At 49.3% G+C, this 17,691-nt stretch overlaps 1 protein-coding gene across 1 annotated transcript; it reads right to left on the reverse strand.

The window, feature by feature from the left end:
- Positions 1-110: 110 nt before the first annotated feature.
- On the reverse strand, positions 111-3,228 carry LOC147857155 (pentatricopeptide repeat-containing protein At4g13650-like). Its single transcript, XM_087328262.1, has one exon. It carries the CDS (start codon positions 2,848-2,850, stop codon positions 253-255), a length of 2,598 nt encoding a protein of 865 aa, XP_087184388.1. The 5' UTR covers positions 2,851-3,228; the 3' UTR covers positions 111-252.
- Positions 3,229-17,691: the final 14,463 nt, after the last annotated feature.

A 17,691-nucleotide genomic window follows, 5' to 3' on the forward strand; every position in this document is an offset into this window, starting at 1 on the left:
AATAGAATTGGCGACTGAATTCTTGCCTATGCACAAATGGGGGGGATGTATTGTAAATCCACATCTGGATAAGGAACTTGTATGCAAAACAAAATCCCCTAGAGCAAAAGGATAGGTAATCTCTAACCATCTAATCATACATTTCATTCATAAAAGAAAATAAAAGTTGTGAAATGATACACTATTATCTATATCATCGATGATCACCACAAAACACATTTTCTATCTCTATATAAATATAACTAAGACCTTCTAGCCATAATCCTTTGTTGTGTGCTTCTTGATATGAATAATATCAGAAAATGGGAGATCGTAAGAAATACATTGGTTATTCAAACTATCTAGACTTTCAACTTTATGTATATTGAGGAGACCATGGGCGACAGTCAAGTCCTCGTTATGACCCACTGTTAGATCAAGTGGAACACTATGAAATATTGAGGACACACTTGTGGGATACCCTTCTTTAGAACTTTCAAGAGATATCCCTTTCATCTTTGCACATACACCTTCAATTTGAGAATGGTTCCCATTCCCCACAGAAAGTGAATCAACATCTCTACTATTTCCATCAATCCCCACACTCATCCCAGCCTTCATCGAAGAAGAATCTTTCGCTCTCATAGATTCAATCTTTTTTGCTTCTTCATGCATACCCATCTCTACATAAAGATTAGCCATTAAGATGCAGAATCCAGCAAGATCACCACCCAGTTGAATTCCTTGATCAAAGGCCAATCTCCCAAGCTTTACATTTCCCCATTTTCTACAGGAACCTAATAATGCAAGCCAAACTGAAGGATGATCCGAAAATGGCATCGTCTTAATCACCGACATTGCCTGGTCGAAACACCCCGCAGATCCAAAAATAGCTACCATGCAAGTATAATGCTCTAGCTTCGGCATGATCCCATATCTTTTGCTCATATCGTCATAATACATTTGGGCCTTGTCCAATTTCCCTGCGTGACTACATGCATTTAGTACACATAGCAAGGTTACATCATTTGGATGAAAACCTTCCCTTTGCATTTGTTCAAATGCATTCAGAGCTTCCTCACAAAGCCCCTCTTCAGCATAACCTGCAATGAGTGCAGCCCAAGACACGCTGTCTCGAATACGAAGCTCTTCAAGCACTTGCCTTGCTTTTGCAGGTGCACCACATTTAGCATACATATCCACCAAAGAATTCCCGAGCACAACACTCTGATCCAGCAAACCCCTATTGGTAATCTCATTGTGAACTTGTATACCTTTAGCTATAGCTCCTATGCTGCTGCAAGCTTTCAGGATGCAACTGAAGCTGAATTCATTGGGAAAAAGACCCTCCCTTTGCATGTGTTCAAAACAGTTCAATGCTTCATGACCACGTCCTTCTTGGGAATATCCTGCTAGAAGTGCATTCCATGATACTATGTCTCTGCAAGGAAGGTTGTCAAGCACTTGTTGTGCTTTTGCAATTCTACCACATTTCGCATACATGTCCACCAAAGCAGTTCCAAGCACAACATTCTTTTGTAGCAAGCCCCTAGTCACGATCTCATTATGTATTTGTTTCCCCTTTTCAATAGCACCTATGCTGCCGCAAGCCTTTAAAATACAAGTAAATGTAATCTCATTTGGAGACAGTCCCTCCCTTTGTATTTGTATGAAACAGTTTAGCGCTTCCTTGCCATGTTCATGTTGGGCATAGCCCGCAATTAATGCATTCCATGATATTATGTCACGAACATGAAGTTGTTTCAGTACTATTTGTGCCTTTCCAAGTACACCACATTTGGCATACATATCTATTAATGCATTGCCAATCACGACATTTCTCTCCAACCACCCTCTTCTAGCAATTTCATCATGAATTTGTTCACCTTTATCAGCAGCTCCTATGCTAGCACAAGCCTTCAAGATGCTGATGAAGGTGACCTGATTCGGAACTAGGCCCTCCTTTTGCATCTGTTCGAAACAGTCCAATGCTTCATGACCTTGTCCCTGTTGAGCATATCCACCAATTATTGAAGTCCACGAGACCACGTCTCGATTGGAAAGCTCCTCGAGAACTTGACGTGCTCTATCTAATACACCACATTTGACATACATATCCACTAAAGCATTGCCAAGATTAGTATTTTTCTTCAGCAAGCCTCTATCAACAATATCATTATGAGTCTTTGTGCCTCTATCTATAGCTCCTACACTACCACATGCTTGCAAAATGCAAATGAAGGTGATCCCATCCGGGTTGATGCCGTCCCTTTGCATCTCTTCAAAACAATTGAGCGCCTCTTGACCTTGCCCCTCTTGGGCATACCTTGAAATTAGTGTAGACCATGAGACTTCATTGCGGATCGGAAGCTCTTTAAGTACTTGATGTGCTTTTGCGAGCAAACCACATTTGGCATACATGTCAACCAAAGCATTACCGAGTGCAACATGTTTCTCCAACAACCCTCTACGAACAATCTCATCATGAATTTGTTTGCCCTTGTCTATTGCCCTTAAACTGCTACAAGCTTTGAAGATGCATGTGAAGGTGATCCCATCTGGAGAGATGCCCTCCTGCTGCATCTTTTCGAAACAACTTAGTGCTTCATGAAATCGTTCATGTTGAGCATACCCTGAAATGAGTGCATTCCAAGAGATCACATCTCTAGCATGAAGATCATCGAACACTTCCTGAGCTTTTCTTAGGTCGCCACATTTGGAATACATACTGATCAAAGTGGAGGCAATATAAGGGCTTTTCTCAAGTAAACCTCCCTTAAGAATATGAGAATGAAGCTTCGTGCCTTCATAGACATCCTTCTTCTTTGCACAAGCCTTAAGTAGCTCCACCAACACAAAATCCGGTTTCATGGATAGCTCATCTCAAAACCCTTGCCTTTTCTGTGTTCCCTCATATGCCCCTGAATTCTACGAATTTCTTCCATACAGTTAAATGCCCTGATCAAGCCCACCTCTGGAGCACTTTGTAAGTGAAAATCATATACAGAACTAGCATCCAACATGGTTGCAACAAAAATCATATATATAGCTAACATTCAACATGATTGCAACAAAAATCATATATATAACTAACATCCAACATGATTGCAACAAAAATCATATATATAACTAACATCCAACATGGTTGCCACAAAAATCATACATAGAACTAACATCCAACATGGTTGTAACAAGACAGCACGACCAACATCGGAAGGTTGGACAATGAAGATGTGTGGGGGGAAACTTCGGAGAATGAAATTTGTGGTGCCTAGGATAGATAGCGCAAGGCGTTGTGACCGTCCGGCACCTGGGATAGCCCGTGTCAGTTTGTTGTGACCATTGTGTGTCGGGTGCCACAATTCTAACTAACAACCTTATATTGTGGTAGCTAGGAGTTCTTGTAGATAGCTATGAATGTTATATATGTGTGCCACGCTATTAAGATCTATAATTAACAAATAAATCTCGTTTACTTCTCTTGTGCTCTTACATTTCAAGTGGAAAGTGATTGTCGAGTTTGAAATACTTAGGAATCCTCACAATGCTAGACTAAATTAGCTTTCGAAGGTTATTCATTCCTTAATAGTGTTTTCTTCATTTTCACATTGTAATCGACAAGGTAGTCCTCATTAATAATGCATGTTTACCATAATATTTGTTTTTTTCCCAAAAAGGAGCTACTTTCCCATTAGTTAGGAGAGATTTTTACAGAAAGACTACACAAGGTGGCTTATATATAAATGGAAGAATCACCCCCTAACCGAGTTCAAGAATATGAGACTACGTACATATCCTTTCATACAATTTACTTAATGTAAGTAGGTTCCTAGATGTAGAAACAAATAGCGTGCGGAAGCAATAGAAAACAGAAAACAGAGAACGGGTTTAATGGAGAGCTTAACAGTACGCATGAGAGACAGAGAGAGAGAGAGCACACAGAAACTCTATTTCAAAAATACTACTCAGTCTGTACATCGTATGTGTTCAGCGAACGCTTTTATACAAGTCCATACGGACTAACAGAAGTACGGTGTACTTCAATGCTCACACGAGCGTCTGACACTAACTACGAGATATTAACTACCTAGTAGACTAGCTGCTACTTGGCTTCCGGTTACTGCTTGATCCAGCTAACCGGCTCCCCAGCTCACCAACTCACTTACACACCGGCTCATCCTTCTGGATGCCGATCCGGATCTAGTTGAGCTTGCCGCTCAACACTCCCCCTCAAGCTCAACTTGAGGTCGGATCGTAGTGTCAATCTCCATGGCAGTCGGTCCATCCACCCGGCTCCTTCTGGCGGCACTCCGCCTTGCTCGCGCTCCTCGACCAGTCCGGTCCCGTTTGCCGCTACCTTTTTGTTTCTGTGCATCTCGACCTCCATGGTCGGCTTGTTTGCTCAACAGACCCAAGTCAGCTCCCTCGCTGTTGTGACTTCGGCGCTTGTCGACCCGCCGATTCCTTCGTGTTGGCGTCGACTTTTGCTGCCATCTCGTCCTCTTGGCCTTGAATTGATCCGGCTCTTCCGAATCCTTTTGTAGAACCGAATCGGCTGTCTCCGATTCGTTCCAGCTCTTGACCGAATCGGTTGCCCCCGATTCGTCTTCCGGTTCTAGACCCTTCACCACATCGGACCATGTCCGGGTCTTGGCCTTCTTCTTCCGGTCTGCTCTATTCTTTTTGACTCTACCTCCGCTACCGCTTGTTCCGACTTGTTCGGATGTGTCAACTTCCTTTGTCGACTTGGCTCCTTTCTTCTTCTTGTCTCTCTCTTTATTTGTTCTTCCCTCACCGGCGCAATCGGCAATCTCTTTGCCTTTGCCCGTTCCGGCGTCTTTGCCCGTTCTCCCCCTCAAGTGTGGCATGTCAAGATGCGGAACACCAAGCATTTTGGTGAAGTGTTGCAACTTGTCCAATCCAAGCAGTTTGGTGAAGATGTCGGCAACTTGCCGATCCGTATGAACATATCGAAGTTCGACTTCACTGCTCATGACACGCTCACGCACGAAATGGTAGTGCACTTCTATGTGCTTTGTGCGAGCATGGAATACGGGGTTCTTGGCAAGCTGCATGCTGCTGATGTTGTCACAGTAGATCAGGATCGGGGTTGGCACCTCGATCCGCAAGTCCTGCAACAAACACTGAAGCCAAATGGTTTCACAAGTGGCAACGGTAGCGCCCCGATACTCAGCCTCAATGCTCGACAGAGCCACTATTGGTTGCTTTTTGCTGCTCCACGCAACAACCGCGCTACCAAGGGAAAACATATATCCGGAGGTGGATCGGCGATCCGATGCATCGCCAGCCTAGTCGCCATCGGTGTAGCCGACTAGCTCTTCGGTTATACCATGCCGGTATAACAGTCCCTGGTCCTTCATGCCGCTCACATACCGCAGTATTCGGTGTGCGCACTGACGATGCTCTACGGTCGGCTTCTGCATGAATTGGCTAATCACACTGACCGGATAGCTGATGTCGGGTCGAGTGATGGTCAAATATATAAGGCTTCCGACAATTTGTCGGAACCATTTCTCATCACAGGCCGGTCCGGAGTTGGGACATAGCTTCTGTTTCCGGTCCAAGGGTGTAGAGACAGGTCGGCATTCTGTCATGCCGAACTTGTACAACATATTCAACACATAGTGTCTCTATGAGAGCAATATGTCGTCGGGGGTTCGGATCACCTCGATCCCAAGGAAATAGTGAAGGTCCTCCAGATCCTTCATCTCAAATGCGTCTGACAGCTGGGACTTGACTCGGCTGATTTTATCAAGTCTGGGTCCGGTGATGATCAGATCATCAACATACAACAAGATGCAAACCGGACCGTCCAGACCTTGCCGGATGAACAGTGAAGAGTCGGATTTGGAGGCTACAAACCCCATCTTACACAATCGGTGTGTTATCTTCGCATTCCAAGCTCGGGGGGCTTGCTTCAGGCCATTAGGTGACTTCTTCAATCGGCATACTGCCGACTTGTTCATCTCTGTCTAGAAATCGGGAGGTTGGGTCATAAAGACCTCTTCTTCTAGATTGCCTTGAAGAAATGCATTCTTCACGTCCATCTGGTGAAAATGTCACTCCCTTGCTGCAGCCACCGCCAGCACCACACGAACCATCGTCATCTTCGCTACCGGAGCGAAGGTGATTCCGTGGGTCTGCGCGTATCCCTTCGCCACTAACCGGGCCTTGTATCGGTTAACTAAACTGTCGGCGTTGTACTTTACCTTGTACACCCACTTGCATCCAATTGGTTTATAGTGACGGGAGGGTCAACCAGGTCCCATGTCTCGTTGGCATCAAGTGCCTGCATCTCTTCCTCCCAAGCGGCACGCCAATTTGCATCCCTTGCCGCTTCTGCGTAGCTCTTCGGCTCACGCACTTCCGCCACCTTGGTCATGTACGCATAGTGATGCGCCATGTACTCATTGTACCTGTACCACTTAACAGGTTCCTTCTGGCGGGTTGACTGGCGTAACCCAACATTTCCCGGTTTGAGGCCCTTCTTGGCCGGTTCGGTCTTCGGTGCCGAAGAACCGTCATTTTTCTTTCCGGAGTTGGATCCTCTCTGATCCGACTCATCATTACCGGTTTCATAATCCGGCATCTTCTTCTTCCCCTTCTATTTGCGTGTGAACCGTCTCCTCGATTCCTTGCGCGGGGAGAGCACGGCAGAGGCTCCACTACTCGCCGGTTACTCTTCTAACTGGTCGGATTGACCTAGTCTCTCGTTCGGCCCACTCAACCGAAACGATTCCGGACTCCCTTCTTGAGTCCCGGATTCATCATCTTCTATCTGGACCGGTTCAGGCTCACTAGCCTCATCCTCTGGTATCGGGTCGGGGTTAGAAGTCGGAGCTGGTACGGCATACCATGATGTCGTCTCATCAAACTCAACATCGCGGCTAACTCGAACCTGCTTCGTCCGGGGGTTATAACACTTATACCCCTTTTGCTCATGTGAGTAGCCGACAAGGATGCACTTCTCCGATTTTGCATCCAGCTTCCTCCGCTTCTCATCCGGCACATGCACATATGTTATGCTGCCGAAAATCCAAAGGTGTTTCAAATTCGGCTTGCGCCCGAAATACAGCTCATGCGCGGACACCTTGTCACTGATCCGGTTTTGGATGTAGACGGTCGTCTGGACTGCCTCCGCCCAGTAGAAATGGGGCATGCTCTTCTCTTCCAGCATTGCCCTTGCCGCGTCGACAAGAGACCAGTTCTTCCTTTCGGCCACACCGTTTTGCTCCGGTGTGTATCTGCCGCTGAACTCTCTCCGAATTCGTGTTTGCTGCAATTAATTGTTGAATTGGTTGGAAAAATATTCTTTTCTGCCATCTGATCGTAGGCACTTGATCTTTCTCTCCGATTCCCATTCCACCATGCTTCGGAGGTTCCGAAAGCAGTCGAAGACTTCACTCTTCCACTCAATGAGGTAGATCCATGTGTGCCGGCTATAGTCGTCGATGAAGGAGACGAAGTATCGACTCCCGCCAAGACTCATGTTCTGTGCCGATCCCCATACATCCGAATGAATACGGTCGAGCTTGTTACGACTACGGTTTCGTTCAGCGGGGAATGGAAGCCGGTGTTGCTTCCCGAGTTGGTAGGCTTCACATACTTGGGCCTTCCGTCCACTGAACTTCGGCAAACCGACAACAACTTGTTTCGTTTGCAGGTCTTGAAGCCTCCGGTAATTGACGTGGCCGATCCGCTTATGCCAGAGATCGATGTCTGATTCAATCTTCTGTCCTTTGGCGAACAAAGCGGTGCTGACGTCATTGGTGTCGAGGATGAACATCCTCTCATCTCTGCGCCCTTGCACAATAATCTGGCCCTGCGCAATAATCTGGCCCTCCTCCTCAATGAAGCACCCAAGGTGCGTAAACCGCACCTGCATTCCCTGGTTGACGATCTGTCCGACCGACACCAGGTTCTTTGTGATAGTCGAGACGTGTAATACGTTCATCAGCTTCCCGCTCTGTCCGACGTGGCTCAAAGGGACTTCACCGACATGCACGATTGGGTGAGGAGTGTCGTCTCCGATTTCGACAACTCCCGGTTGTTCCGGTTTCTCCAGGAAGGAGAATCACTCTTTGTGGTTCGTCATGTGATTTGATACACCGGAATCAACGTACCACACTTCCTCCGATTTGGAAGTGGTCTTCTTCATCGAATTTGCTTCATGCTTCATCACCAAGGTTGGCCCCTTACCAGTCTTCCCAGTTCCGGATCCTTTCGATCCTTGCGCGTAGTGCAAGCTTTGCCAGTTCTCCCGACCGGTTTTGTCGGATCCAGATCTGTCCAAATCGGCACACTTCTTCCAGCACTTGCTTTCTCTATGGCCCTTTTTTGCCACAGTACCAACATTCTGTGGCGGATTTGTCTTGCCAGCTTCCAGCGCCACCTTGACTTCCCCTGGTTGTGGAGGTCCCTAAATTGTTGTCGGCACGGTCTCTGTGCCATCGGTCTTGCCCTTGCCGGCTGCCTCCATTGCGTGCCGACCCGCCTTATCCACCACACCCATGGGGCCGATCCACCTACGTGTACATCATCCGGCTGTCGGTGGGTGCACTTGTTGACGCACCGGTGTGGTTCTCCTCTACAAGGGGCATCGACTGTAAGTCGAAAAATGACGGTGTATTCTCCCTCGTACATACTATTGTCCGGAAAGCTCGGAACTTAGACGCTAGGCCCCCAAGACAGACCTGTATCATCTTGTCCTCCTCTACAGTGACGTTGATAGAGGCAAGCGAGTCACAGATCTCTTTGATTCGGGCCGTGTAATCAGCCATCGACATGTCCTTCTGTCGGACATTGCTCAACTCCTATCGGAGTTGCAACTTCCGGGTTGTAGTGCTTGCGGCGAACACCTTCTTCAGGTTTCCCCAAGCCTCTTTCGGCGTCTTGGCATCTCGGACGTGGCTCAGCAGCTGGTCTCCGACACTGGACGCAAAGCAGTACATCACTCTGCTTGCCGATTGTTTCCACACCGGGAAGTCCTTGTGTGCCGCATCAAGTGTTGTGTCGTTAGCTCTGTTGACATAGCTTCAGTAACCATGCCCAAGCAGGTACTGGTGCATCTTGTATGAACAAGATGCGTAGTTGGATAAGCTTCTCCACCAGAAGCGAGCTAGCCATTCCTCTGTCCATTTGTTTTTTTTTTTTGTTCTTTACAAAGGTTAGGTTTTCTTCTTGCGAAAGCGAATGTCGGCTGTAGAGGTTCTCAACCCTCGCGCTCTGATACCATGTAGAAACAAATAGCGTGCGGAAGCAATAGAAAACAGAAAACAGAGAATAGGTTTAATGGAGAGCTTACCAGTACGCGGGAGAGACAGAGAGAGATAGAGAGAGCACACAGAAACTCTATTTCAAAAATACTACTCAGTCTGTACATCGTATGTGTTCAGCGAACACTTTTATACAAGTCCATACGGACTGACAGAAGTACGGTGTACTTCAATGCTCACACGAGCGTCTGACACTAACTACGAGATATTAACTCCCTAGTAGACTAGCTGCTACTTGGCTTCCGGTTACTGCTTGATCCAGCTAACCGGCTCCCCAGCTCTCCGACTCACTTACTCACTGGCTCATCCTTCTGGATGCCGACCGGGATCTGGTTGAGCTTGCAGCTCAACACTAAAGCTATAAACTAGTGACATTCATCATTGAGCAGCACGAGCCCAATCCTCTGGCCTTCAACGGACGGAGGGTGGGAAGTGAGTAGGAAACAGCTAGCATGGGGGCTGGTAGTTCCACCTCGGGCCCTTTCCTCCTTGCATCTCCATCGACATGTTCCTCCATGTAGGAGACAAGGCCGTGTCGATGCGGAAGATCAAGTAGCATTCGATTGGAGTTGAGTACCTGCGTATGACAGTTTCCAAGATCGTGCACAGAGATAGAGAGAGAGAGAGAGAGGAGGCACAAGAATCTTTCTATTCAATAGAAACAATAATACAACCAACCATACAAAAAGGTTATTAGGTCACTTTATATAGTGACCGACTTAGGGCAACTACCATTTATGCTAATTACACAAATGGCCCAAACTTGAGCTATACAAAGGGATAGTGTGAATACGTCCATTATACACTTGTATTCGACACTCCCCCGTAATGGGCGTATACATGGGTTATCTAAGATTACAGGTATAAACCTAGGTTCTGTTGCAAAACAGTGCTCGGCCACAACCGAGGAATGGGATCAACTCACAGAAAACAGGAAATAGAAAATGCACAAAACAATAGAGAGAAAGGTACACTGGATGTTTTACGTGGAAAACCCTAAATGGGAAAAACCACGGGAGTTCTCAACCTCCAACTATCACTATGAACAGGGATGTACAATGGTGAAGCTACAAGGCAACAACCTTGAGCTCACTGTCTTCGCCACAGGCGGCGGTAATACACAGAGGCAACGACCTCTTCGTCTCTCTCTCTCTCTCGGCTGCTCTCACTTCTCATAAAAATGAGCAACAACATAAAACTGTTTGCCCTAAGTCATATTTATACATATATGACTTTCGGGATATTTACAAATATAGCCTCAAGGGCTCTTAGCAAACATATTCACAAATATGTCCCTGCATCCAGATCTCTCTCCAGGTACATTCGTCATCCGGCTCCGTAGCCGGGGTCTTCATCATCCGGATCCGCATCCGGGTACTCTTCATCCGGCTTCATGCCGGGTACTCTTCATCATCCGGATCCGCATCCGGGTACTCTTCATCCGGCTTCATGCCGGGTACTCTTCATCATCCGGTTCCGTAACCGGGTACTCTTCATCCGGCTTCATGCCGGGTACTCTTCATCATCCGATTCCGTAACCGCAACCGGGCTTGCCGTCATTCATCTCCAGACATCCCATCCGGAGGGACCGTAATCCCAACAAACTCCCCCTTCACTTCGGCATGGGATGTCTCTCCAATCCGATCCTCTTCCGGCATGTTTCCAGCTTGTCGGGTGTGAGCACCTTGGTCAGCATATCCGACCCGTTCTCGTCAGTGTGGATCTTCGTCAGCACGAACTCCTCGTCTTCTATCCTCTCCCGGATCCAGTGGTATCTACGCTGGATGTGTTTCGTCCGGGAATGGTAGGCCGCGTTCTTCGCAAGGTGGATGGCACTCTGACTGTCGCAGTAGAGTCGGTACTCCTCCTGTTGGATACCGAGCTCTCTAATGAAGTCCTTCATCCATATTATTTCCTTGCCGGCTTCAACAGCTGCCATGTACTCCGCCTCCGTGGTTGACAACGCAACCGTCTTCTGCAGCCTCGATTGCCACGAAACGGCTCCCCCTGCATAGGTCATCACATACCCTGATGTGGACCGGCTGGTATCTGCATCAGCCGACATATCCGAATCGGTGAAGCCGTCGAGTTGGGGCTTACCGGAGCCGAATCGGAGGCACACGTTTGCCGTGCCCTTCAGGTATCGGAGTATCCACTTGACCGCGTTCCAATGCTCTTTGCCGGGATTGCTCATGTACCGGCTCACCACTCCGACTGCATATCCTATGTCCGGTCTCGTACACACCATGGCGTACATCAAGCTCCCGACGGCTGAGGCATACGGCACTTTCATCATATCCTCCTTTTCAGCCTTTGTCTTGGGACTTTGCTTGCTGGACAACTTGCAGTTTGCCGGAAGGGTCGATCCGACCGGTCTTGCTTCCGACATGTTGAACCGTTGAAGCACCTTCGTCACGTACTTCTCCTGTGACAGCCACAACTGCTTCTTCTTCCGGTCCCGGATGATGTGCATCCCTAGTAATTGCCTCGCCGGACCCAGGTCCTTCATTGAGAAGGTTCGGTGAAGCGCTTTCTTCAGCATCCTTATCTTGACCTGGTCCCGTCCGACGATCAACATGTCGTCCACGTACAGGAGGAGTATTAGCGAGTCTCCTCCTTCGAACTTCTTCACAAACACGCAGTGATCGGACTGCGTTTTGTTGTACCCTTCGTTGGTCATGAAGGAGTCGAACTTCCGGTACCATTGCCGGGGAGCCTGCTTCAATCCGTAAAGGCTCTTCTTCAACCGGCATACCAGGTGCTCCTTCCCTTTCTTCTCGAATCCATCCGGTTGCTGCATGTAGATCTCTTCCTCGAGGTCACCGTGAAGGAATGCCGTCTTCACGTCCATCTGTTCTACCTCGAGGTCCATGCTTGCCGCTATGCTCAGCACCGTCCGGATGGAAGTCATCTTCACTACCGGGGCAAATATCTCGTCGAAGTCGACGCCCTTCTTCTGCTGGAACCCCTTCACCACGATCCTGGCTTTGTATCTCGGGGGGTTTCCGGCATCTCCCGGTTTCAGCTTGAACACCCACTTGTTTCGAAGTGCCCGCTTTCCTTTCGGCAACTCCACAAGTTCATATGTGTGGTTCTCATGCAGGGAATCCATCTCCTCCTGCATGGCACTTAACCACTTGCGGCTCTGGGTGTCGTGCTTTGCTTCTTCAAAGCTCTCCGGCTCCCCCTCGTCGGTTAGCAGCACGTGCTCTGGTTCCGGAAATCTCCGGGGGGGGCCCTTCTCTCTCTTAGAGGATATCTCCGTTCGGGAGCTTCGGTAACCGTTTCTTCCGATTCTTCTTCTTCATCCGAATCCATTTCGGGATCGGGGCCGGTTCCGGTATCATTTTCATCTTCTTCGGCCGGTTCTGTTTCTTCACCGTCTTCGGCCGGGTCTTCGAGTGTTAACCGGTCCCTTGCCGGTCGGGACTGCTCCTCGTAGAGTTTATCCTCACCGGTCGACTTGGAGCTCTTCATCTTCTTCTCCGACTCCCAGTCGGCGAGCGTCTTGTCCTCCATGAAGATGATATCTCGACTCCTGAATATCTTCTTGTCGACCGGGTCCCATACTCGGTAGCCGAACTCGTCGTCGCCGTAACCGAGGAATATGCATGGCCGGGTCTTTGGATCTAACTTTCCTCTCCGGTCCTTTGCCACATGCACGTATGTGAGACACCCGAACACCTTCAGATGCCGGTAGGACACTTCCTTACCGGTCCACACTTTCTGCGGCGTGTCTCCGTCCAAAGGTACTGAGGGTGATCTGTTTATCACGTACGTCGCCGTCGACATTGCCTCAGCCCAAAATCCCTTGGGTAATTTCGCATGCGCCAGCATACTCCGGACCCTCTCCATTATGGTCCGGTTAATCCTCTCGGCCAGCCCGTTCAGTTCCGGCGTCTTCGGCACAGTAAACTCGAGTCGGATTCCCTTCGAGCGACAGTACTCCTGGAACTGCCCCCGGTATTCCCCTCCGTTATCCGCTCGTATCGCTTTCAGCTTCTTGCCGGATTCTCTTTCCACTCTCGCGTGGAGTTCTTTGAAGACGGACAACACTTGGTCCTTTGTCTTCAACGGTGCCGTCCACAGCTTCCGGCTGTGATCATCAATGAATGTCACGAAGTATTGGGCTCCGCCATGTGACTTCGTTTCTACCTGACACACATCAGTGTGCACCAGCTCCAATGGTGCGCTACGTCTCGTCGGTGGCCTTGAGTGGAAGGAGGTCCGGTTTTGCTTACCGGCCAGGCAGTCGGTGCACTTCTCCAGGTGCACATGCTTCACTGGAATAAGGTTGTCTTCTGCAAGCCTCTTCATCCCCTTCTCACTCATGTGGCACAGTCTTTTGTGCCACAGCTCACCGGTAGTGTCGGCTGCCACGTTCAGCTCTTCCGGACATAATCGGGCATTCATCAGGTACAGAGTGTTGACCTTCCGGGCCCGAGCCACTGTCAGGCTCCCCTTGCTGAACTTCATGACACCGTTCCGGATGCTACCCGTGTAGCCTTCATCGTCTAGCCTCCCGGCCGAAATCAGGTTCAATCGAACCTCCGGAACGTGTCGAACATCCTTCAGCAGCATCTTGCATCCGGTTGATGTCATCAGCCACACGTCTCCTATGCCGGCAATCCGGCACGTACCTTCATTTCCCATCCGAACACAACCATGCTCACCGGCTGTGTAGGATGAGAAGTATTTCTTCTCCGGGGTCAGGTGGAACGACGCTCCGGAATCGACCACCCAGGTCATCTCTTCTCCGGCAAGGTTCAGCTCCCTCTCTTCGGTAATGAGCATGATCTCCTCTTCACTTGCCGCGAGTGCCGTCGTTCCTTTCCGGTCCTGCCCTCGCCGATCCGGACCTCTCCGGTCCGTGGCTCCCCGGTATGCACCGTTTCTCTCCGGTGACTTCTTCGAATCGGTGTCGTCGGCTCCGTTGTCCTTTCGGTAATGCCGACAATTCTTCCGGAAGTGCCCCGGCTTCCCACAGTGGAAGCATGTGGGCCTTCCTCTTGACTGCGACCGGGTCCCCGACTTCTCCCGTCTTTGCGGACTCCGGTTCCATTGTCTTCCCCGTTCCGATTCGGTAAGCAGCGCCTTCGAGTCGGAGGCCGGTTCTTTATCTCTCCGACGCGCTTCTTCATTCAAAATACTTGTCTTTACCGTTTGTAGAGACAAGTTATCTTCGGTGCAGGAGGTGCTGAGGGTTACCACCAAGTTCTCCCAGCTTTCCGGCAATGTACACATCAGAATGATGGCTTGCATTGCATCCTCCAACGGGAACTTGATCGCCGCAAGCTGGTTCACGAATCCCATGAACGTGCTTACGTGTTCGACCATGCTCTCGCCGTCCCGGTACTTAAGATTCACTATCTTCCTCATCAGGGAGGTCCGGTTCAGCGCATTCTTCCTCTCATACAGTCCGGACAGCTTCCGCCACATCTCATAGGCGTTCGTATCGTTCGCCACATGTTGCAGGACACTTACATCGACATATTGCCGGATCGTCGCTACGGCTTTCCGGTTCAGAAGCTTCCATTCCGACTCAAGTACTCCCTTCGGTATTTCCGACCTGTCAATCGGTTCGTACAGGTCCCGAACAATTAGAAGATCTTCCATCTTGATCTTCCAGTCGGCGTAGTTCTGCGCATTCAGCACCATCATGCCCGGAGGCCCACTACCGTCGCCTTCCATTTTCTGTGTTACCGTCGCTCTGATACCAGTTTGTTGCAAAACAGTGCTCGGCCACAACCGAGGAATGGGATCAACTCACAGAAAACAGGAAATAGAAAATGCACAAAACAATAGAGAGAAAGGTACACTGGATGTTTTACGTGGAAAACCCTAAATGGGAAAAACCACGGGAGTTCTCAACCTCCAACTATCACTATGAACAGGGATGTACAATGGTGAAGCTACAAGGCAACAACCTTGAGCTCACTGTCTTCGCCACAGGCGGCGGTAATACACAGAGGCAACGACCTCTTCGTCTCTCTCTCTCTCTCGGCTGCTCTCACTTCTCATAAAAATGAGCAACAACATAAAACTGTTTGCCCTAAGTCATATTTATACATATATGACTTTCGGGATATTTACAAATATAGCCTCAAGGGCTCTTAGCAAACATATTCACAAATATGTCCCTGCATCCAGATCTCTCTCCAGGTACATTCGTCATCCGGCTCCGTAGCCGGGGTCTTCATCATCCGGATCCGCATCCGGGTACTCTTCATCCGGCTTCATGCCGGGTACTCTTCATCATCCGGATCCGCATCCGGGTACTCTTCATCCGGCTTCATGCCGGGTACTCTTCATCATCCGGTTCCGTAACCGGGTACTCTTCATCCGGCTTCATGCCGGGTACTCTTCATCATCCGGTTCCGTAACCGCAACCGGGCTTGCCGTCATTCATCTCCAGACATCCCATCCGGAGGGACCGTAATCCCAACAGGTTCTCGGACATATCAGTTTTTGTTCGAGTCGGCAAGGTCCGAAGGCAGAAGACCGAACTGGTCGGGTCGGAAGAGTTGAAGCCGATCATTAGGGAACTGATGTCGGTTGTCCGAAACCATCCTGCGTTGTGTCCGGCTCTAACCGGACTGGTTTGTCGTTACGCCCATCTGATGTCGAAGGGACCGAAAGCGGTCTGCCGAAAGACACTTGGTCATTCCATCTGCGACATTGTCGGTTGTGGATATTTTCTCTAGACCGATTTTCCCTGAAATGACGCAGTCCCGAACGAAGTGATATCGAACGTCGATATGTTTGGAGGCGTTGTGGTGAACCGGAGTTCTCGACAAGGCAACAGCACCTTGACTGTCGCTATAGACAACTGGAGCCGAGTCATGGTCGACTTGCCGAAACGTGTGCGCCAGCCGGCCGAGCCACAAAGCTTCTTTTGCAGCGTCGGACGCAGCTACATATTCTGCTTCGGTCGTTGAGGTCGCTGTGCACTCCTGAAGTTTCGACTTCCACGACATTGCTCCATTGCCGAATTTGAAGCAGTATCCGGTTGTTGATTTCCGACTGTCTATACAGCCGGCGAAGTCCGAGTCGGTTTAACCGACTACGCCTGAGGTTGAGTTCGGACCGAAAAGAATGCCGTGGTCTTTTGTGCCAGCCAGATATTTGAACACATGCTTGACTGCGTTCCAATGCGATCGGCCAGGATTGTGCATAAATCTGCTAACGACTCCTACGGCATGAGAAATATCAGGCCGTGTCGCGACCATCAGGTACATAAGGGAGCCGACTGCCGGTGCATACGGTACCGACTTCATATCTTCCCCCTCCAGACCGGATGTCGGGCAGTCTCGCTGAGAGAGCCGAAGATTCATGGGGAGCGGGGTTGAAGCAGATTTGGCTGATTGCATGTTGAAGCGTTCCAAGACACATCTGATATAGTCGGTCTGAGACAAAAAAAGATGTCGTTTATCGCGATGCCGACTAATCTTCATGCCAAGTATGTGTCGTGCCGGACCGAGGTCCTTCATGGCAAACTTCAACCGCAATTGCCGAATGAGATCGGCAAGTTCGCCCGCGTGGCGTCCAGAAATTAGCATGTCGTCCACGTAAATGATGAGGAAGATGGGTGATCCATCTTGAGCTGTGTTGGTAAAAAGACAATGGTCCTCATCGCTTTTTGAGAAGCCGATCGATTGGATGAAGTCGTCGAACTTCTTGTACCATTGTCGCGGTGCCTGTTTGAGGCCGTATAGACTCTTCCTGAGTCGGCAGACTAGATGTTCTTGGCCAGTTGCCACGAAGCCTTTTGGCTGCTCCATATAAATTTCCTCTTCAAGATCACCATGGAGGAAGGCTGTTTTGACATCTAGCTGAATCAGCTCCAAGTTGTTGGCTGCCACTACGCCGAGTAGAAAACGAAGGGTTGTCATTTTCACCACTGGTGAAAAAATCTCGTCGAAGTCGACGCCATATTCTTGTCGGAAGCCCTTCGCAACTAATCTGGCCTTGTACTTTGGGGTGGTCGAATCAGACGTCTCTTTTAGTCGATAAACCCACTTGCAAGGAAGAGCACGTCGATTCTTCGGTAATTCGACCAGATCCCAAGTCTTGTTTGCCCGAATGGAGTGCATTTCCGACTCCATCGCCAGATGCCAGGTGGCTGAATCGACAGATGTCGATGCTTCTTCGTAAGACGTCGGTTCGCCGGCGTCGGTGAAGAAAATTCCAGGAGAATACCTCTCCGGAGGTTGCGATAGTCTCTCGGATCGTCGAGGAATGATTGGACTGGTCGCATCGGGTATCGAGGTCGGATGGTCCGAAAGCGAATTATTCTGCTGTGCCGAGTCAGAGTTGTCCGAGTCGGTGGTGTAAGGTTCAGCTACCCGTGAAGCTGACCGTGTGTTAAGAGCGGGGCCTTCTTGAAGGGTCGGCACATCGGAAAATGTTACCCTTC

Source organism: Azolla caroliniana, unplaced genomic scaffold (assembly GCF_043228905.1).
Source record: "Azolla caroliniana isolate FFs.n. ecotype wild unplaced genomic scaffold, voAzoCaro1.0.p SCAF_12, whole genome shotgun sequence".
In the NCBI taxonomy this organism is placed as follows: domain Eukaryota; kingdom Viridiplantae; phylum Streptophyta; class Polypodiopsida; order Salviniales; family Salviniaceae; genus Azolla; species Azolla caroliniana.